Raw genomic sequence first — 22682 nt, forward strand, 5'->3', positions numbered from 1 at the left:
TACTATATGCAGGAATTTGTCCCCAGTTCAGAAATCACTAAAGAGAGCATTTCCAAATTTTCAAGCAGTTGAGCTCCTTTCTAATTCTGTTCATGTTATTTTCTGCCAAGATGATTACATGTCGTTGGGATAATATGATACATGGACTTTCTGCCTTTTGGTAATTGCTAAATATCTTTTATGTCCAAAAGCAAGATGAATTTTTTTTCATTTATTTGTCTAAGGGTATTATCGTGTTCCACCTTTAGGTTCACACAGTGTATCCATAAATTTTTCCCTTGTTATTTTATCCTTACACCTACCAGTTCCATTTTCTATTCCTTCTGCCCCATTCCCACCCCAATTTTATCAGGTATAACTTTTTTTTAAGATTTTAATTATTTTAGAGAGAGAGTGCATGAGCGCAAGCAGGGGGAGGAGCAAAGGGGGAGGTAGAGAGAGGGAATCTCCAGCAGACTCTATGCTGAGTGCGGAGCCCATCGCGGGGCTTGATCCCATGATCCTGAGACCATGACCCAAGCCAAAACCAAGAGTTGGATGCTTAATAGACTGAGCCACCCAGGCACCCCAGATATAACTTCTTATCAGTACCCTTTTGGTATATAGATGAGAGAGAGAGAGAGAGAGAGAGATCTACATACACACCTTGCATTTCTGCTAGTTCTTCCTTTATGCATGTCCCCAGTATGTGTATAGGGTATGTGCACTCAATACTATTCTAGGCTTTTGTTGTTGTATGTATGTCTTACCTCTGGTGGTGACCTTGATGCATATCTGTGTTCTTTCCAACTTCCTGATTCATTTTATCTGCTACCATGATGACAACCTCTATATTTTTAAAATCTACACGAGTATGATTCACTATTATTCTACATGTGCCTTCTGACTTGCATGTTTCTCTTATAAACTATAGACTGTTAATTTGGAACCAACTCAACATTTTAGATTCAGAAGAGCCTCTTGAAACGTATCCAGCTTGGTCTTGTCATTTGTATAGGTAGAGGATCTGGGCCTGAGGTCATAGAGTTAACAGGAGGAGTGCTCAAGGCTCCTCCCTCTTCATCCAGGTTCCTCGCTGCCCTGTGACACTAAGGAAGAGCAGGAACACACCTATGGCGAGTTTAAATCTGGCTCTACCTCCTATCAGTTATGTGACCTAGGCATGCTGCCCAACTTCTGCAAGCCTCAGTGTTGTCTTTGACAAAATATGAGTCCTCTCCCTGGGGAGTAGCTGTGAAGATTAAATATGTGGAGGCCAGTGCCTGGGGCCCAGAAGAGCTCAGCAGTATGTTACGACATTTTCTTTTGTGTTTTCTCTTACAGATGCTCTATTGTGGGATTTTTTTTTTTTAAACTGTTGTCTGGTATTCCCAACTCTTGCAGGTGGGTTCTCTAAGATTTGTTTTTCTGCATCCCTTGTTTTCTTTTGTGTTGTTGGAATCCCTGTGCTTGGGCTGGTCCAAGGCTGTGTCTTTGCGTTAATTATCCCCTTGCTCTGTGGCCTGTTGTACTCAGCCCTGCAGGTTGCACAGCGTCACCTGCACAGAGCTCCAAAGCTTCCACTCTACTACTACTGTTCCAGTTCTTAAAGCAGACACAATCTCTCTACTGTAGGGGCTTGTGTTAACATTTAAAGGTTAATGTCTGAGGCACAGCTCTCTTCGTACGATGTCACAACACGTGTCTGTGGGGAGGGAGTTGCTTCTGTTGGATCTACTCATCACTTTGAAGCTTACTGCTCTAGTATTATTGCTGGATCAGAGGTCCCCCTTCCCTGGTTCTTGTTTTTGTTACATTTGATTTGAAAGAGGTGCTCTGACCATGTCCCACGAGTTCCAACACGCTATGTATTATCTTGAGCATTTACATGTCACCTTGTGTCAAATAGGATTTAAGGGACTACAATTCTATTACAATATAGTAAGACCTACCACTCTATGCTCAGACCACCCAGTTTCACTTTCTGGCTATTCCTCTCCTCCTCCCAGCCCCACTTGCTACATAACCAGCCTCATGAACCTTTATAGGAAGAGCCAGTCTGGGCCCAGAGTGGGATCTGGCTGCAACTCTCTATTGCTGCCCTCACAACACCCGGTAAAAATGTGGGAAGACTATCCCAGGGCATCCTACTCTTTCCACCCTTCACTGTCTCATGTGGATGCTCGAGTCTGAAGAAGAGAAGATGCCCTGACATTCTTCTTTACAACAATGACTTGCAAGTTTCCTAAGAAAATGTTAAACGTCAAAATCTGTATATTACATGTCTTATAGGACAGGTATATTGGGTTGGCAGAGCCAGAGGAATGTGTCTCCAGGGCTACTATTAACATCTACATTTACATAGTATTATAAAGGTACATAGTTATCTCAAGAGCCCTTCAGGGAAGTGACTCTGCACTTCTTGTGCTGGAGGAGACTGGGGGGTGGGGGGGGTGGGGAGGGGAAGTGGTGGTAGGAGGGCTCAGCTCGGAAGTGGGGAAGCCCTGATGAGAAAGGCTGAGTCACCGGCCAAATTGCAACAGTGTGTTTGTTATAAAAACAACCGATGACAAGACATGAGCTAAGAACAAACTAGAGTTTATGTTAATGATTAGAGGAGACATTTTTCCTCCTCTCTTTGCAGTCCCGATTTAACCTAGAAACAGAAATATTTACCCTTTTGAAAGTAGTGGGAAGATAAACTCCTACCCTTCTCTCTGAGCTCTCAGGTACTCCTGTTGAAGAAAAATGTATTCATGACACTAGTTAATGATATTCCAGTGACTTTATTCAAGGAGACGACTACAATATAGTTCTGTAATAGGGGAGAATGATCAGGCTTAACTCCAAATACCATAAGAAAAGGTGGGAATTTATAGCCCAGGAGCAGGGTTGGATCAGGGGCTAGAAAATTACCAAGAGGAAACATCAAGGATAAGGTAGGAGGTGGGGAAATCCTGCTGAAGGCAGGCCAGGGTGATCAGACATCAGCTGAATGATGGCAGAGAATGAGGAACCCAATCAGATGTGGAAGGTGAGGATGCTAACTATACTGAATTAGCAAGATTATTGCTGAAATTGGAAAATGCAGAGATCAATATGAAAACTCAAAAGTCCAGACTCAGTGTCTGTTGGACTTAAGAGAGAATGGTCATAGTTGATCTTGTCCATTAGACATTATGACTACATAGATCTCTTCCAGTTAAGTGATGAATAAACAGAAAACTCAGCATGACTTGGGCCTGAAAAGGATCCTGCAGAGGAGGGGAAATGTTTTCCTGCTCTGAAATTTAGAGAAAAAATTTCCTTTAAGAAGCAAGTGAAAATTGTTGAGTATGCTCAAAAATAACAGATGATATAGCTGCATTATAGAATAACTCGGGATAATATTTTTTCAAGATTTATTTATTTGAGAGAGGGAGAATGAATATGAAGGGAGAGGCAGACCGAGAGAGAGAGAGAGAGAGAGAGAGAGAGAGAAATCCAACCAGACTTCACCCTGAGCATGGAGGCCAACACTAGGCTCGATCCCAGGACCCTGAGATCAGGACCTGAGCCAAAATCTAAAGTCAGACCCTTAACTGACTAAGCCACCTTGAAGCCCCACTTGGGATATTTTTATTTTATTTACTTATTTATTAGAGAGAGAGGGTGAAAGCACAAGCAGGCAGAGGGAGAGGAAGAAGCAGGCTTCCCTGATGAGCAGGGAGCCCCATGTGGGGCTCGATCCTAGGACTCTGGGATCAAGACCCAAGCCAAAGGCAGACACTCAACCAACTGAGCCACCCAGGTGCCCTCTTGGGATATTTTTAAACAGAATTCTAGTAGAAGATATATGATGACTTAGCTAAATGAGGCATATACCATGTTCCTTGAAAGGAAAAATTGATATTACAAAGGTGTCACTTATTCCAAGTTAATCTTTAAATATAATGCAAATGTAATCAAAATCCCAATGAGAATATTTTATTTCGTATAATGACTTAAAAATTCATCTGGAAGAATTTAAAAATTAGAATAACTTATAAAGACTTTTAAAGGAAAGAATAATGAGGAAAGCATGCCCAGCTGAAAAAAGTACAGTACAAACTTATTAATTTTAAAACGGTGTGGGGGGTACTTGGGTGGCTCAGTTGGTTAAACATCCAACTCTAAGTTTCAGCTCAGGTCATGATCTCAGGGTCATCAGCTTCTGCACTCTGCACGCCCCCCCCTCAAATAAATAAATAAATCTTAAAACAAAACCAAAACCAAAAACAAAACTGTGGTAATGGTTGAAGACACAATGAAGAAATTAATGGCAGAAAATAGTATCCCTGAAACAGATAGATGCTAGGATATATAGGAACTTAATATGTAATGAATAGTCTCGATTCTCATTTCTTCAACAAATGATATTGAAATAATTGGCTTTTAGGGAGAAAAAAATAAATTTGAGGACTCACTTCTACAATATACCTAAATAAATCCCAAATAGATTCAAGAGTTAAATTTAAAAACCTAAACAACACACATATAAGTACTTTTTTAAAAAGGTGATTATTTGTCTTATCTAAGTAGATCAAGAAATAGCAAAGGAAAAAAGTAATAAATTTTACCAAAGAAATATAAAAACTTTGATATGGCAAAAATTTCTTAATCAAAAATAAAGACACACTAAAAATGTTTATGGCAATTAATAAATACAAAGATTGAATATTCTTAATGTGTACTGGATTTTTTTTTTGCAAAGTAAGAAAAACATTGACTTCTGAAATTATACAGTCAGCCTCTCTTGAAACTCCAATAAAATGACCTTAAAATATATTTTAGAGGGATAAACCACAAGATAAGAAGATCTGAGCAGGAGATAACTGCAACAGAACTTTGAAAGGTAGAGAGTAGATGGATAGTGGTAACTGATCTGGCCGCCCCTGGGGAATCCGTATCCTTTGTTAGCAATAGGTAAATGACATTACACTGAAAAACTCACAACGTATCAGAGATTGGCTCTTGATGTAACAGTAAATGTGGAGCTAAAACAGGTTTAATGTCTTTTTCAGAACCAGGCAGGTAATTGTCCTTTCCTCATCTTGGCAGAAGACTAGTTTATTCTGTGGAAAAGGCAAGACACAGGGTCTGTGGATTCTTCAGGTAAACTGGCACAGTTGAAGTGGAGATACCATACTGAACACTGGGGTGATTCATTTAATATATACACAGGGAACACTAAAACATCAGCTCACTTTCCCACTGAGCTTCTAGCACACTTCCAGCCAGCCCTTTACTCTCCAGGCAAGAGGCTGGAAGGTCCTTTTCTGGAGGATAGGACAACCTGAGTGGAAAAGCATAAGGTTGCTGAAACTCAGGCTTCCCCAACTATGCTAGAAAAAGTATAAACATACTCGAAATTCACGACAACATGTCAAGAGTACAATGTGAATGATGGCCCTTGCATTTGGTTTATGTGGCATTCCTACATATCATGCTGCAATGAAGTCCAAAGTGAACAAGATCCAGTCTCAGGCTCAGAACCTAAAGTCAAGCTTTTGAGACCCAACCTTTAAATATGAGCAGATATACAAGGATCACGAGACAATCACAGAACTTTAGATGACAGAGAACCAAATAAAGAAATAGATGAAAGCAACTTGTCCTGTAGGAAGATGATAATTTTCTTAAAGATTTTATTTATTTATTGGAGACAGAGAGAGAAAGAGAAGTGAGAGAGAGCACAGGTGGAGAGGAGAGGGAGAAGCAGACTCCCCAAGAGCAGGGAGCCCAATTCAGGGCTCAATCCCAGGACCCTGAGTTTATGACCTGAGCTGAAGGCAGATGCTTAACCAACTGAGCCACTCACGGACCTCAAGAGATGATAATTTTTTAAAGATTTTTATTTATTTGACAGAGATAGATCACAAGTAAGCAGACAGAGAGAGAGAGAGAGAGAGAGAGAAGGAAGCAGGCTCCCTGCTGAGCAGAGAGCCAGATGCGGGACTCGATCCCAGAACCCTGAGATCATGACCTGAGCCGAAGGCAGCAGCTCAACCCACTGAGCCACCCAGGTGCCCCAGAGATGATAATTTTTTAAAAACACATTCTCATTTCATTTATATCTTTGGCAAGGAAGAAGATCTTGCATTCATAAAACAAGGATGCATAAAACAAGAATATTCAGAAAACAAAAAAATCTCTTGAAGTATTAGAGTAGAAATAAATTCAGTAGATGTGTTGGAAGATAAAGTTGATTAATTTCCTCCTCCCAAAAGACCAAAAACACAAAAAGTTATAAATAGGTAAGAAAAGGTAAGAGAATTAGGGGACCATTCCAGGAAATCCAGCATGTGAATAAAAGGAGTTTGAGAAAGAAACTCAAACAAACTGAAGGATAACTCTTCGCATATTAAAGGGAATTATTGAGTACACAGTATAATGGATGAAAATAAACTCAGGCCATGACACATAACTTAAAAATTTACAACACTAGGATTATAAAGCAGTTTTTTCTTTTTTTCCAGCTTCTGGGTTGGGGGAAGGGGGAGAGATTACATAAAGTTTTGGCTTTCTTAAAATCACACTGAACGTTACAAAGCAAGGGAATGATGCTTTCAAAATTCTGAAAGAAAATTATTTCCAACCTAAATTTCTATATCCAGCTAAGCTATCAATCAAGTGTGAGAGTAGAATCCAGATACTTTCTTATAAACAAAGTCTTACAAAATTTATCTCCTATGTTCTCTCTCTCTCTCTCTCTCTCAGGAAGCTACTGGATTATTGTGTTCCTCCAAAAAAGAAAAATATATGGAAACAAGAGACCTAGACTTGAGGACTGACATGAAGGGAATTCCCAGGATAGGGATGTAGGGGCATCTGAGGATGACATATATAATGTATACCAGTTATATACAGCAACCATTCAAAATAGAGAAAGTCAGAGAGCTCCAGGAGATAGTTCATCAAGTTGAAGGTAATGTGAATGAAATTATTTATTTATTATTTATATTTTATTTATTTAATTTTTTTTTAAAGAGACAGAGAACGTGAAGAGGGGAGGAAGGGAGTAGCAGAGGAAGAATGAGTGAGAGAATCTTAAGCAGGATCCACATTGAGTGTGGAGTGGGGCTTGGTCTCATGACCCTGTAATCATGACCTGAGCTGAAATCAAGAGTTGGACACTTATCCTAATGAGCCACCCAGGTGCCCTGTGAATGAAATTTTTAAGAAGAAATTCAGATGATAAGCAATGAGTATAGAATTGAATTAGAAATAAGTACATAGAAAATTAAGTATATTAGAAACAAGAGAGATGTAAACTCCAGGGAAAACAAAAATCTGGGCAGGAAAAGGGAACATGATTCAGCTCCAAATATCATAGTCATTAATTATAATGTCGACACGGAATATTGAACTATGCTGGGAGCATAGAAGAATAAGAGGGTGGGAAGTCTGCTTGTATGTGGTGAGTGAAGGTCTGTGAAAGAAGAGGAGATCTCAGACATCAATAGTGGCACACTGATTAGTAATACCTAAAATGGAAGTGTGTTAATTAGAGATTTGGAGGATAGTACCTAAATAATCAGCTTAAAGGGATGAAATGTTTGTCCCAGTCTAGAAAAAAAATGGAGGGAGGAAGATTTCTGGTAGGAAGGGGAAGCCTGTTTGTCTATCTTCTTTAAACCTATCACTGCTTACTACCCTGAGAGTACCCCAGTCCCCCCATCGCATCCCTCTGCCCAAAGCCAGTGATGAATTGGGAACCACTGCTTCAGCTCTCCCTTCTGTCCTTCCCCAAAGACATACCTGTCCTTCTTTGTTTTGGGATTGGGGAAACAAAGATGAAAGCAGGTGAAGTGGCAAAGGTTGTAGGCTCTCAGAATTTGTCTCAAGGCTGGGGCCTTCATCCATAGCTCCCAGTCCCTCCTCCAAGATAGTAAGAGGCAGCCTACTGGACTTTTGCTCTTAGGCACAGGTTCAAAGGGTATGGCTCATAAAACATGCCCCAATACTGTTCTAGAAATACATTTTAAATGGTTGTTACTTTTCCCAGTTATGAAGTAATACATGGACATTGAAGGAAAATAAATGGCAATAAAGAAAAATATAAAGAATAAATTTAAATCACCCTAATTCTATAACCTGGAAATGATTAACATTTTGTTCCAGTCTTTTTTTTTTTTTAAACAAGATAAATGTTATCAGCACACACATAATAAATACCTTTCATATATAATATAAACCACCCACCAATAACCTTAAAGATTTCTACTAGTCTTTTTCTGTCTTTAAATAGAGAAATGATTCTCAGTATACATATAATTTCTACCTCTTATAATTATAAATTACATTGGCTGCTATTACCATAGTGAAAATCTTCAAACAGTTTAAATGTTCTTTAATAGGAAATAGCTAAATAAATTAGAAGACAATTACATATTCTAGAGAATGAAATACTAGGTGATCATTTAAAAAAAAATACTACTGCAGAAGTGTGTTTGTTAAAATGGAAAAATATTACAGTGCATTGTATATGTTTAAAAACTGAGAGGAGAGCTGTTTTTTACAATTAAAATTTTTTACTTATTAAAAAGGAGAGGGAGGGTACAAAATTTTGTGTATAGTACAATCCTTTTCTTGATGTGAAAAATAAATTTCTGTACCTGGCACTGAGCTAAGCTCCTTGTGTGCATTATCTAATATAATTCTCTAGGCTTTAGAAAAATTAAAAAACAGTTCCTCTTCACAGAAACATGAGGACTTCAAGAGAAAATAATGCAAATATTGTCCAGGGTAGAGACGAAAGGAAGCATGAAGTCTCCTCTAGGGAGAGCAATATGCCTTATGCACTTGAGAACCTGGATGACTGCCCTGAGAAGGTTTGGGGTTGGGACATGTGCAATTCAAGAAGCCTGTGGGTAAGAGGGGAAGCCTGTGGGTAAATGGGGAAGTGGTCAACAGTTGGGGACAGATGCGTCTGGAAGGTGAGCTGCTGGAATCCAACCTCACCCATGTCATCATTTTGATGTTCCCTTCTTGAGTCAATCCAATGAGTAGGTAAAGGATGATGTCACGGGGACTTTTCTTTGAAATCGATCAGAACGGGGAGCAGAGACCCAGGATTATAAGATGGGACTGAAGAATTCCTCTTGAGTTTTAAAGGGTTACCATGTTGTAAGAATTAGTGAGCACTCTGAGTCCCAACTACTTCCTACTGGACATAGAGCACTTTGTTCATTTTCTACAGAGCTCCCTCAACCAGATAAGGAAATGCCATCATGCGCCTTCCCCTTTTGGTAACTACTCAACTTAAACCCAGAGGAAGCAGAAGTACCAGCCCCGTCTTCGGGACTCCTCTGTTGCGATGGATGGCCCGGTCACTCTTCTACCCCCAAAGCCACCACTGTTCCTGCTACAGCCAGAGCTCCAGTGGTACATCTGGTGACCTGGCTGTCAAGAGGGCAGGAGCAAAGTGGCCGCATACCTACATACGCCTGTCGGTGGGTATGGCCTTTCTGTAGAACCAGCCTAAGTGAGGAAGGCTCCTGGGGGATGCACCTAAGACCCCTAAAGTCATAACACAGAAGCAGCTATCCATGTTGCCAAGGAGTACAGCTGCCCGCCCCACACTGGGCCCAGTGCTTGTGAGCTCTAACACTGAGCAGTGGTGCACCTGGGCTGCTCAGTCCACTGAGTGTCCAACTCTTGATTTTTGGCTCAGCTCGGGATTTCAGGATAGTGAGATGGAGCCCCGCATTGGGCTCCACACTGCGCGTGCAGCCTGCTTAAAGACTCTCTCTCTTCCTCTGCCCTTCCCCAACTCCTACTGCATGTGCACTCCCTTAAAAAAAAAAAAGAGCAGCAGTTATCATCTCTTATCATTTTTTTGATTATTTAATGTCATTTTAATCACTAAGATATTCTGAAATCTTATTGCAACATCAGCCTGTTTTGGGTTATCAGCAAATAACCAGCAATCAGTTCTACTTGGTCTTTGAGTCATAGACTATCAGCTAGGTTTTATAATCCATAATGTCTCAGGAAGTTACTCATCAGCATCTGGGGGGAGGGGAGCTTATTTCCATGGGTAGAACCAAACGCACATTTATTCCTGCCCTCACCTTAGTCTAAAGACATTAGGGTGATTTTATTTCCTAATTTTATTTCCCTCTTTCCCTGCATATTTAATGAAGGGGTAAGTTCAAGTTCTTTGGATCCTAACTCCTGATTAGTTTGTGTTTCTCACAGAACCTGCCAGGAGGCTAAGCCCACAGGTGCTTTTATTACCGATAATCCAATTAAAACATGACACTTCATCACCTTCCCTGTCAACATCATAGCTGTCCATAACAGAGATCAAAGAGGCCTTCAGGCATTGTGTGGTTGAACTCCTTCACTTTACAGATGAGAAAATTGAGTCTTAAAGAGGGTAGGTGAGTTGTCCAAGTTCCCATGGCACAGAAGCCAAGACTGGAGTTCAGGCCTCCAGTTTCAAAACTCAATACCCTTCCATTTGTAACTCTCCATGGGGCCGGGACAGGGGTGGGGTCCCCAGGTCCCCAGGCAGGTTCCTGCAAGGCCTCCCTAATGCTACCGCAGCCTCTTACATTCCTAGGGCCAATCCTGGAAAATGGGGGAAGGTATCTGGATTTTAGGGTTCTGAGAGATAAACCAGAGAAACCCTGTACCTTGGTGTACCTTGAGTCCTTGGTGAGGGATCTGGAAGAAATTTTGGCTCTAAGAGATGGTGACAGAAGAGAGAGAGAGCAGAGAACTAACCCACCAAAGCTGAGGGCATGTGTGTCCCACTCCTCAGCAGAGATGGTAAGAACTTAAGCCTTAGCATATCGCCTGGAAATGACTTGCAAAGGAAGCACTTCAGGCAAAATGGCCATGCCAAGAATGCCAAGAATGAATATACTCCTCGGACTGCTGTCTACAGTCAGCCTCTCCTGGAAACAAGGGGCTAGTCCCATATCATCTAGACCTGTGTGGTTTAATTCAGATAATTGACAAAGAAGACATGGATATTAATATTTTCCTGTCCAGTCATTTTCCGTCAAGACAGGTCAGGCCAGAAGCCCACTGTAGGAAATGTTTTCCATTTCCCTTCACAACCCCAGGGCTGAGCACAGGCCTGGCACAGATTAGGTCAAATGGAGATTTTTGGCGAAGGGATTCTCACTTGCCTGACTCCTTCTAAAGTGCGGGGAGGAGTCCCTACCCTGCCCTTCACTAGCCATATGTCTTTGTCAACTTCGCAAAAGTAAACAGTTTCAGCCACATTTGGCTACAACTCTTGTCTCTTTGTACAGCCACCTTGAGGACCCTGAATCTTGCATCAGATGGTATTTGAAAGGCCATAAACACTTTTAGGATCTGCCTAAGGGGAAGCTGAGTCAGGATAAATTGAGTTTGAGTGTGGTAGGATGTACTTATGTGGTTTGAGACCACTAAACCACCCACAGATACTTAATTTATTTCTAGCAACCTTGGTGTCATGATTGTTTCTTGCAATGCTCCTACCCCCCACCCCCCACCCCATGCCAGCTCGATCTACTTCATGACATGAGGGCACAGAAACTGAGGTCACATGATGTTATGAATGTGTCCCACTGCACCTGGCATTTGACATATGTGGGTGGTGGATGAGAAACAAGGTCTGAAATGCATGGTGCCAGAAGCAAGTCTGTGGAAAATCTGACCACTGTCAGATATGTGAAATTGCCAGAGAAGATTTGGTTCTCATTGCTATGCAGTCGAGATGGAAGCTGTCTCCTCTCAAGAATATACTTAATAGAGGCGCCTGGGTGGCTCAGTGGATTAAGCCTCTGCCTTCAGCTCAGGTCATGATCTCAGTGTCCTGGGATCGAGCCCCGCATCTGGCTCTCCACTCAGCGGGGGGCCTGCTTCCTCCTCTCTCTGTCTGCCTCTCTGCCTACTTGTGATCTCTGTCATATAAATAAATAAACTCTTAAAAAAAAGAATATACTTAATAACGCACCATATACACTTATAAATGCAGCACGCATTTTAAAATTTTTTGATAGAAATCAAATACAACAGAATTTCTGTGTTTGCAGGGCACAAATCTACAGCAACATTTCTGTATCTCAGCTAGCAGTATTTCCAAGCAAACTGGGAAGAACCCGTGCTAGAGGAGTGACTGAATGACCTCTCCTTCTCTTTATAAAATGAAGAGGTGATCAAAGCGTACACAACCTTCAATTAAAGAAGAAAAGAGTCCGCAGGCATAAAACGTGGGGGAGAAGTATGACAGGGTGCCGTAAGAATGTTAAATAATAAAAACGCCATGCTGTATTTTGGAATTTATGGCATTTGTGGTGTTTATCTACTTTTCAAAATTTGTGATTTGTTGTGATTTTTTCCAAGTTAATAATATTCTCTCTCACACGTGCTTTTGTATTCATACTTCTGGATTCCTTTCCCTTACAGGGGACGCCAAAAACTGTGTAAGCTTCAGGCGGAACAGAACCCAGATCTGTCCTTGGACTAGATGCTAAATTAATGTTAAAGGAAGAAGACGCAGGACTAACAGGTCTGAGGTTAAGGGTGTGAGCGGAAGAGGGCCAGAGAGGGCCACAGAGAGGGATTTCCCGAGCAGATGGTAGCCCAACGGAGCCACTGTGTGGAACTCTGGGAATCAAGGTGGGGCAGGGGGTAGTGGTGGAGAGCAGGAAGAGGAGAGGTGTGGAAATGAGGAGGAGGAAAGCTCCAAAGACACATTTTCCTGGCCTCACAATTTTGTCCAGGCCAGTGTCAGAGCAAAAAGACTCCATGTTCCTCGGGCTAATTTTAGCAGCCTACATAGGTGCACAAGGGACTGGATGGTTTTTGTTTCTAAAAGGTGACTGCACCGATTTGAACAATTGCTCATCTCTGTCGGACCCTAAGGGAGAAAAGGCAGTGCCAGCATTGACCTTGTTTTATAGGTCCCAAACCACATACCCCGCTAGTGAGCCTCTGCGGTCTGGTCTCCTCAGAACAGAACTCCTCTTCCCTGCCTCTTTGGGAAACTCCTCAAGGGGAGTCTCCATAGTTGTCGCCCCGGTGGGTGAGAGCTGGGCATTTGGCTTATGTTGCACCCATCAGCGCTCTTCCCTGGGATTTTAAAATGGGAGACTCTCCAGAGCAGATCTCACCTGCTTTGGGAGAGGAGAGTGAGGACTGCCAGATCCTGTCTAAACTCCTACGCGGGAAGCCTGTCTGTGCCAACAAAGTCAGGCACTGGCAGTGTGATGAGGAGACTGTCTTCAGACAGGACAGGAGAGCCCCCCGCACCTAGCCCGATGCTCCAGAGGGCTCCACTTTGCCCTCTCTGGGGGACATGTCCACCTCAAGTCCGTGTGCCTCTCCCCTTTGAAAGCCAAGAACTCTCTGCCTAAATGGCCCTGAGTCTTTTCCAGAGGCTGCTTGGGCCTCCTCCCCAGGTCTGTCCTGCTGAAGGTGGACCATGAAGCAAATGTGCACATGCCCAAGCCTGAGGAGGGCCAAGCGTCTGCTGTTTGGGGAATGTGGTGTGTGTGTGTGTGTGTGTGTGTGTGTGCGCGCACGTGCATGCGTGTGTGTTGGGGGTGGGTGTGGAGCTTGGACATGCAGGTTGGGGTGTCCACATTCATGCAGGGGAGACCACTGTGATCTGGAGCAAAGCCTGAGGTAGGAAGAGAAGGGGGACAGGCCACAGGCTAGGGGTTGCCCCCGCCTCCCATGAGGCTAAGTCCTAAAGTAGAACTTTGAGTGGTGGCAGAATTCTAAATTCAAACCTGGCCTTCCAGGCGGAATGATCAGAACAGATCTTATTTAAGAATTCGTAACTTCGGGGGCACCTGGGTGGCTCAGTGAGTTAAAGCCTCTGCCTTTGGCTCAGGTCATGATCTCAGGGTCCTGGGATCGAGCCCCGCATCGGGCTCTCTGCTCAGCAGGGAGCCTGCTTCCCTTCCTCTCTCTCTCTCTCTCTGCCTGCCTCTCTGCCTACTTGTGATCTCTATCTGATAAATAAAATCTTAAAAAAAAAAAAAGAATTCGTAACTTCGGTTTGTAAGTCTCCAATATCTAGATACACAGTGTGTGGGAACCTGTTTGTATTCTTGCCCCGCATCTCACACATGGTAGGGGCAGGCCTCTATAGAAACAAGACAAGTCCCATCTTCTGAGTCCCTGTTCCTGACACGTGATGCACCTTGCCTTTCTCTTACTTTGATCTTATACATTAACAAAGAACGAATTTTTGCCTAAGCTAATCTGGATTTATGTAACTTTAATTGAGAATCCTAGCTAGTACAGACAGTAAGTGCTGGAGTAAGGACTTGAACCCAGGCTCTGATTTCTAGTTCCCACGTTCCCTTTAGCAGGTCCCACCAGCTGCCTAACCACCTCTCCAGCTGCAAGCCGAGCAAATCTTGCTGATACTCCAGCAGGGAAAAGTCGGAAGCCAGGGAAAAGAGTTTTACCCACCTGACTCCTAAAAACACTTGCAGGAGAGTGCAGAGGCCGGAGACGAAGAAAATGGTGCTGATGAGGTAGCTCTGAGTCAGGGGGTCATGCTGCAGGCACAGGTCCTTGGCCAGGATGAGTGGCACTGCCACGAGCCCCCCCAGGGCCGTGAGGAAGTGCTGTGGGCAGAGCAGAGAGAGTGGACAGGCACGTAGGTGCTGCGACTGCCTCCCCAACCCTCATTTCCGGTCCCCCGTCAGACGAAAGAGCTCTACCTCTGGTCTCAGAGGAGCCTGACCAGAGTGACAGGCAGACATTCAGATCAGCAGTGGGAATGAGGGAGACCAGGCAGTAAGAAACAGAGACACAGCCAGAGGGTCTGGGGTTCAAGGGCACAACCCCAACACTGGGAACTGATATTCTGGGTAAGAAACCCAGGCAGGGACACAAAACAGGAGGACATAACAGGAACCAAAGAGGGGGTCTTAAGAATAAGAACAAGGCAAGAGGGGTGACTGGGTGGCTCAGTCGGTTAAGTGTCTGCCTTCAGCTCAGGTCATGATCCCAGGGTCCTGGGATTGAGCTGAGAAGCAGACTCCCCGCTCTGCTTTTCATTCTCCCTCTGCCTGACTCTCTACCTACTGGAGCTCCCTCTCTCTGTCAAATAAATAAATTAGATCTTTTTTAGAAATCTAAAAAAAATTCTTAAAAAATCTAAGAAAAAAAAAAAAAAAACAAGAACAAGACAAGAGGCTCATAATTAAAACAACGTACAAGGTGAGGGCAAGACTAATGACCAGGAAGACTTGAGCACATTTCCCTGGACAGATCATATGTTAAGTCACAAAACAGCCTTGGCAAATTTAAGAAGGGAATCATACCAAGGGTCTTTTCTGATGGTAATGGTATGAAACTGGAGGAAAACCAGAAAATTCACAAATGTGTAAGCAAAATCCCCCTGAGCAACCAACAGGAATAAGAAGAAATCAAAAGGGAAATGACAAAAAAAAAAATAAAATGAGAAAAACAAAAATGGAAACACAACATTTCAAAACTCCTGGGCCACAGGAAAGTAGTTTTAAGAGGGAAGCTCACAGTGATAAAGGCATAGAAGAAAAATCTCAAGCAGCCTAATTCTACACCTCCAGGAACTAGAACAAGAATAAAGTAAGCCTAAAGTTAGCAGAAGGGAGGAGGAATGTATGTCATTAAAATGTCCATACTAGGGGCGCCTGGGTGGCTCGGCGGGTTAAGCCTCTGCCTTCTGCTCAAGTCATGGTCTCAGGGTCCTGGGATTGAGCCCCACATGGGACTTTCTGCTCAGTGGGGAGCCTGCTTCCCCCTCTCTGACTGCCTCTGCCTACTTGTGATCTCTCTCAAATAAATAAATAAAATCTTTATAAAAAAATGTCCATAATATTCAAAGCCAGGTATAGAGTCAATGAAATTGCTGTCAAAATTTCAATGACGTTGTTCACAAGAACAGAAAAAAACAAAGCTATAATTTGTAAGGGACAACAAAAGACCTCAAATAGCCAAAGCAATCCTGAGAAAGAACAAAACTGCAGCCATCATCATTCCTCATTTCAAACTTTGTTATAAAGCCACAGTAATCAAACAGCATTGTACCTGAGAACTGGCTGTTATTTTCGTTTACCTTAAAAAGTACGGCAAAAAGGAAATAATAAAAACATACCGGAATTTCATTTGTTTGCCAATGACATATGCAGATTTTTTGTTGAATTTGATAGCAGTTTTTGAAAACTGGAAGCACGTTATTTTCAAAAATCCAAAAAACAAAAAAAAGAGAAACCAGAATGGTACTATCATAAAAGTAGACAAATAGACCAATAGAACAGAATTGAGAGCCCAGAAATAAACCCATGCACATATGGTTAACCAATATTTGACAAGGAAGCCAAAAAGACTCAATGGGGGAAAGGGTAGTCTCATCAATTAATGGTGCTACAAAATCTAGACAGCCACACACAGAAGAATGAAAAATGCAACTCCTATCTCGCACCACTCACAAAAATTAACTCAAAACGGATTAAGGGCTTAAATGTAAGGCCTGAAACTGTGAAACTCCTACAAGAAAACACAGCAGAAAAGCTCCTTAACGTCAGGTCTTGGCAAAGATTGTTAGCTATGACACGAAAAGCACCAACAACAGAAGCAAAAATAAGAAAGCAGGACTACATCAAAGTAAAAAGCTCTGCACAGCCAAAGAAACAGTCAGCAAAATAAAAAGGCATCCTACAGAATGGGAGAAAATATTTGCAAACCGTCTATCTATAAGAGGTTAGTATATCCAAAATTTTAAAAATATTTTATTTATTTATTTATTTATTTAGGGGAGCGAGCGAGCGAGAGAGAGAGAGAGAGAGAGAGAGAACGACCAGGAGGAAAGGGAGAAACAGCCTCCCTGCTGAGCAGGGAGTCGGATGCAGGGCTCGACCCCAGGACCCTGGGATCATGACCTGAGCTGCAGGCAGACGCTTAACTGACTGAGCCACCCACGTACAGCGTTAATATCCAAAATATCTAAGGAACTCAATAGCAAAACCCAAATAATCTGATTTAAAAGTGGGCGAGAGACTTGGAGCTCGGGAGGATGGGGAACGGGTAGGAGGATCCTGAGCTCACCCCCTTCCACGCTCACAACTAGGTATCATCCCCATCCCAGTCAAGAAACCGAACAGTGATCCGAAGACCAGCAGAACAAACCCCACAACTGAATATAGAGAAGAAGCTGCGTCTGAAAGGTCAGGAAGGTCAGAAAGATGGCGGGAGGCTGCCCGCCGCGGGGAGGGACCTGTGCACACAGAGAGGGCGGAGAAATGGGTTCTGGCACCAAGGAGCTCACACAGGGGAGACGAATCCCCATATCCTTTGGCTTTAAACACCAGAGCGGCTGCACTCCAGGCGTCTGTCAATCCTGGGGAGACTTGGAGCCTAGAGCGGCAAAAGTCAGCTGACTCAGCCCTGGGCCAATCAGAAGGGCGAGTGACAGCCGGGTCCCCGCCCTTAAAGAGCCAGCAGCCCGTGTGGAGAGGCAACGTAGAAATGGCAGTTTAGGGGCGCCTGGGTGGCACAGTAGGGTAAGCGACCGACTCTTGGTTTCGGCTCAGGGCTCAGGTGGTGATCTCAGGGTTGTGAGACCAAACCCTGTGTCATTAGCTTTGCACTCAGCAGGGAGTCTGCTTGGGACTCTCTCTCCCTCCCCCCCCCCGCCCCTCCCCCTGCACAAGCCCCTTGCAGGAGGCGGGGCTGCACAGACACTTGTAGCCTCCGCAGGGCTCAGGGCAAATTCTGTCAAAGCAGCGCATGTGCCCCGCCAACCGCAGGCGGCAGAGATGTCGGCGCTGCCCGCCCCACCATTGCACCGAGCCCGGCCTCACACCCCCAGCCGCCTGGCTCGCAGCCCCCAGCTGACAGCCGCCTAGGTGCTTCGGGGATCTGGCATGGGACTAGTGGCCTACTGCCCTTTGCTAACACTGCCGCCCTGCTCCCAAATTCCCTGGCGGGCATGCCCCTTCAGAGCTGGCCTGCCTGGCTCCCACTAACACCACGGACAGCAAGCACAGCCCACAAGAGTCAAACAGCAGGGCAGATGACTGCGCTGAAAGGAGCAGTGACTCAGACACCACAGCAACGTGTCAGCAACATACCAGACACTCCCCTGAAGGGCCAGGTCCTGGTGAGCAGGGGACACTGCCCTGCAAGACACTTGGGACCTCGTCTTCATAAAGTCACTACTCTCTTTTTAATTTATTTATTTTTTAAAAATTTAAAAAAGATTTTACTTATTTATTTGAGAGAGACACAGTGAGAGAGAGCATGAGAGGAGAGAAGGTCAGAGGGAGAAGCAGACTCCCCATGGAGCAGGGAGCCTGATGTGGGGCTCCATCCCAGAACTCTGGGATCATGACCTGAGCTGAAGGCAGACGCTTAGCAACTGAGCCACCCAGGCGCCCAAGTCACTACTTTCAAGAGCCAAAGTCATAACTGACTTTCTTAACACACAGAAGCAGACACAGAGAGACAGACAAAATGGGGAGACAGAGAAATGTATCCCAGATGAAAGAACGGGACAAGACCAAATCAAAACAGACATAAGTAACACGCCTGACAGAGAATTTAAAGCAGTCATCATAAGGATACTCACCAGACTTAAGAGTGGAAGACGTGAGTGTGACCCTTAACACAGAGATAAGGAAGAACACAGCAGAGCTGTAAGGGCTCAGTAAACAAAATGAGGAGCGGATGTGATGGGATGAAAAACAGGATAGAAGAAACAGAGGAACAAATGAGCGGCCTCGAAGGCAGAGTCATGGAAAGTAATCAAGCTGGACCGAAGAGAGTAAAGAAGTACGCAAAACAAGAATGGACTTAGGGAAATCAGTAAATCCATCAAATGTAATAACATTTGTATTATAGGAGCCCCAGAAGAAGAAGAAGAGAGAAAAGGGGGCAGAAAATATATTTGAAGAAATGATAGCTGAAAATGTTCCTAATCTGAGGAAGGAAACAGACCTCCAGATCCAGGAGACACAGAGAACTCCTGACAACATCAACAAAAGCAGACCCACACCAAGATACAGTGTAATTAAGCTTGCAAACTATGGTGATAAAGAAAAAATCTTAAAAGCAGTGAGACAAAAGAAGTCATTAACTTACAAGGAAAAACCCAGAAGGCTAGGAGATTTTTCAACAGAAACATGGCAAGCCAGAAGGGAGTGGCATGATCTGGTCAAAGTGCTGAATGGGAAACATCTGCAGCCAAGAATACTCTCTATCCAGCAAGAACATCATTCAGAAACAGAAGGAGAGAGAAAACGTTTCCCAGACAAACCAAAACTAAAGGAGTTCATGACGACTACACCAGCCCCTCAAGAGATATTAAAGGAGACACTTTGAGTGGAAAGGAGAGACCAAAAGTGACAGTACAAAGGCAGGAAACACAAAAGCAGTAACAATGAATATTTCTATAAAAAATAAGTCAAGGAACTCACATACACACAAAAATATAAAATATAAAACATATACTTAAAACATGGGAGGAGAGGAAAAAAAAATGGGTTTAGACTTAAATGACCACCAACTTAATACAGGCTGCTATTTGTAGAAGAGGTTATAGACAAACCTAATGACAACCATATATCAAAACCCACTAATAAACATGCAAAGAATAAAGAGAAATAAATCCAAATATGTCACCAGAGAAAATCAACAAAATATGACAGAGAGAAAGACAAGAAAGGATCAGAGAAAATCTTCAGAAACAACCACAAAACAAGTAATAAAATGGCAGTAAACAGATATCAATCAATAATTACTTTGAATGTAAATGAACTAAACACTTCGATAAAAATACATAAGGTGTCAGGATTTTAAAAAAAAAGGTCATCTATATGTTGCTTACAAGAGAAACATTTAAACCTAAAGACACCTGCAGATTGAAAGTGAGGGAGAATTAGTCATCATGCAAATGGATGTCAAAAGAAAGACAGGAGGAGGGCACCTGGGTGGCTCAATCAGTTAAGCATCCGACTCTTCGTTTCAGCTCAGGTCACGATCTCAGAGTTATAAGATAGAGTCCTGCATTGGGCTTCACACTCAGCAGGGAGTGTGCTTGAGGATTCTTTCCCTCTGTCCCTCCTCCTGCTCATGCTCTCTCTCTCTCTCTCTCTCTCTCAAATAAATAAATAAAACTTTTTTTTTTGAAGATTTTATTGATTTATTTGATAGAGAGAGATCAGTAGGCAGAGAGGCAGGCAGAGAGAGATGGAGAAGCAGGCTCCCTGCTTGCGGAGCTGAGAGCCTGATGCGGGGCTCGATCCCAGGACCCTGAGATCATGACCTGAGCAGAAGGCAGAGGCCCAACCCACTGAGCCACCCAGGTGCTCCTAAATAAATAAATCTTAAAAAGAAAGAAAGAAAGAAAGAAAGCCAAGTACCGATACTTACTTCAGACAAAATAGACTTCAAAACAAAGACTGTAACAAGAGACAAAGGACATTATGTAATAATAAAGGAGACAATCCAACAAGAAGATAGAACAATTGTAAATATTTATGCACCCAATATGGGAGCACCCAAACACATTTAAACAGCTAATAATAAACATAAAGGAACTAATCAATAGAAATACAGCAATAATAGGGGACTTTAACACCCCACTTACATCCATAGACAGATCGCCTAAACAGAAAATCAACAAGGAAACAATGGCTTTCAATGACACACTAGAACAGATGGATTCAACAGATATATTCAGAACATTTCATCCTAAAACAGCAGAATACACATTCTTTTCAAGTGCACATAGAACATTCTCTAGAATAGATTATGTATCAGCCCATAAAACAAGCCCCAACAAGTTCAAGAAGACCAAAGTCCTACCATGCATCTTTTCTGACCATAACACTATGAAACTAGAAGTCAACCACCAGAAAACAATCTGGAAAGATCACAAATACATGGAGGTTAAGTAATATGTTACTAAACAGTGAATGGGTTAACCAGGAAATAAAAGAAGAGAAAAGAAGTACATGGAAACAAATGAAAATGAAAGCACAACAATCCAAAACTTTAGGATTCAGCAAAAGCATTCTAAGAGGAAGGGTTGCAGCAGTAGAGGCCTAGATCAAGAAGCAAGAAGAATCTCAAATACATAATCTAACCTTATCCCTAAAGGGGCTAGGAAAAAAACAACAAACAAAACCTAAAACCATCAGAAAAAAATGAAATAATAAAGATTAGAGCAGAAATAAATGAAAAACTAAACAAACAAACAAACAAAAACCAATAGAACAGGTCGATGAAATCAGGAGCTGGTTCTTTGAAAAAAAAAATCAATATAATTGATGTGTAGATTGCTTTGGGTAATATAGACATTTTAATGATAATCTCTTCTTCCTATCCATGAGCATGGAACATCTTTCCATTTCTCTGTGTTCTCTCCAATTTCTCTTATCACTGTTTTATAGTTTTCAGAGTATAGGTCTTTCATCTCTTTGGTTGGGTTTATTCCTAGGTATTTTATTACTTTTGGTGCAGTATTTTGCACCAAAATTTGCAATATTTTGGTGCAATATAATCAGGCCACATTTATCAAAAAAGAAAAAATAAATAAAGTCACAAATGAGAGAGGACAAATAACAGCTAACACCACAGAAGGACAAACAATTGCAACAGAGTATCATGAAAAACTCTACGCCAACAAACTGGACAACCTGGAAGAAATGGATACATTCCTGGAAACAGGAAATACCAAAACTGAAACTGGAAGAAACAAAATTTGAACAGCCTGATAACCAGGAAAGAAATTGAATCAATAAGCAAAAAACTCCCAACAAACAAAAAGCCCAGGGTCAGGTGGCTTCACAGGTGAATTTTAGCAAACATTAAAAGAAGAGTTAATACCTGTTATTCTTTAACTATTCAAAAAATTGAAAAGGAAAGAATACTTTCACATTCATTCTATGAGGTCAGCAATATCCTGATACCAAAACAAGATAAAGACACCACTAAAAAGGAGAACTATAGACCAATATCCCTGATGAACATAGATGCAAAAATCCTCAATTTAATACTAGGAAACTGAATTCAAGAATACATTAAAAAAATCATTCACTGTGATCAAGTGGGATTTATTCCTGGGTTGCAATGGTGGTTCAGTATTCCCAAATCAATGTGATACATCACTTTGAAAGGACAAGAGAAAGGATAAAGAGGAAAGGAATATGTAAGAGAAAGGGTAAGAACCATATGATCATTTCAGTGGATGCAGAAAAGAATTTGACAAAATACAACATCCGTTCATGATCTAAAAAGAACAACAACCCTCAGCAAAGGAGGTTTAGAGGGAACATACCTCCTAGGAAAAACCCACAGCTAATATAATCTTCAGTGGGGAAAAACAGAGAGCATTTCCTGTAAGGTCAGGAACAAGACAAGGATGTCCACTTTCACCACTTTCTTTCAACATAGTACTGGAAGTCCCAGCCACAGCAATCAGACAACAACAACAAAAAAATAACAGGCATCTAAATTGGTAAGGAAGAAGTCAAAACTTGCACTATTAGCAGATGACATGATACCATGAAAACCCAAAAGACCATCAAAAAAACTAGTAGAATTGATAAACCAATTTGGTAGAGTCACAGAATACAAAATCAACACACAGAAACCCGTTGCATTTCTGTATACCAATATCGAAGCAGCACAAAGAGAAATTAAGAAAACAGTCTCATTTACAATTGCACCAAAAG

General features: G+C 42.4%; 1 protein-coding gene across 1 annotated transcript in view; it reads right to left on the reverse strand.

Annotated features, from left to right (window-relative positions):
• The window catches only part of LOC308352057 (solute carrier family 23 member 1-like), a 48030-nt gene that overhangs the window by 21472 nt on the left and 3876 nt on the right, over positions 1–22682 (reverse strand). Inside the window, exon 3 of the mRNA XM_080818106.1 lies at positions 14428–14585. Within this exon, the coding sequence (XP_080674232.1) occupies positions 14428–14585 (158 nt within the window). The remainder of the gene's footprint in view (positions 1–14427; positions 14586–22682) is intronic.

Source organism: Martes martes, assembly GCF_963455335.1.
Source record: "Martes martes genome assembly, chromosome: 11".
NCBI classification, from domain to species: Eukaryota; Metazoa; Chordata; class Mammalia; order Carnivora; family Mustelidae; genus Martes; species Martes martes.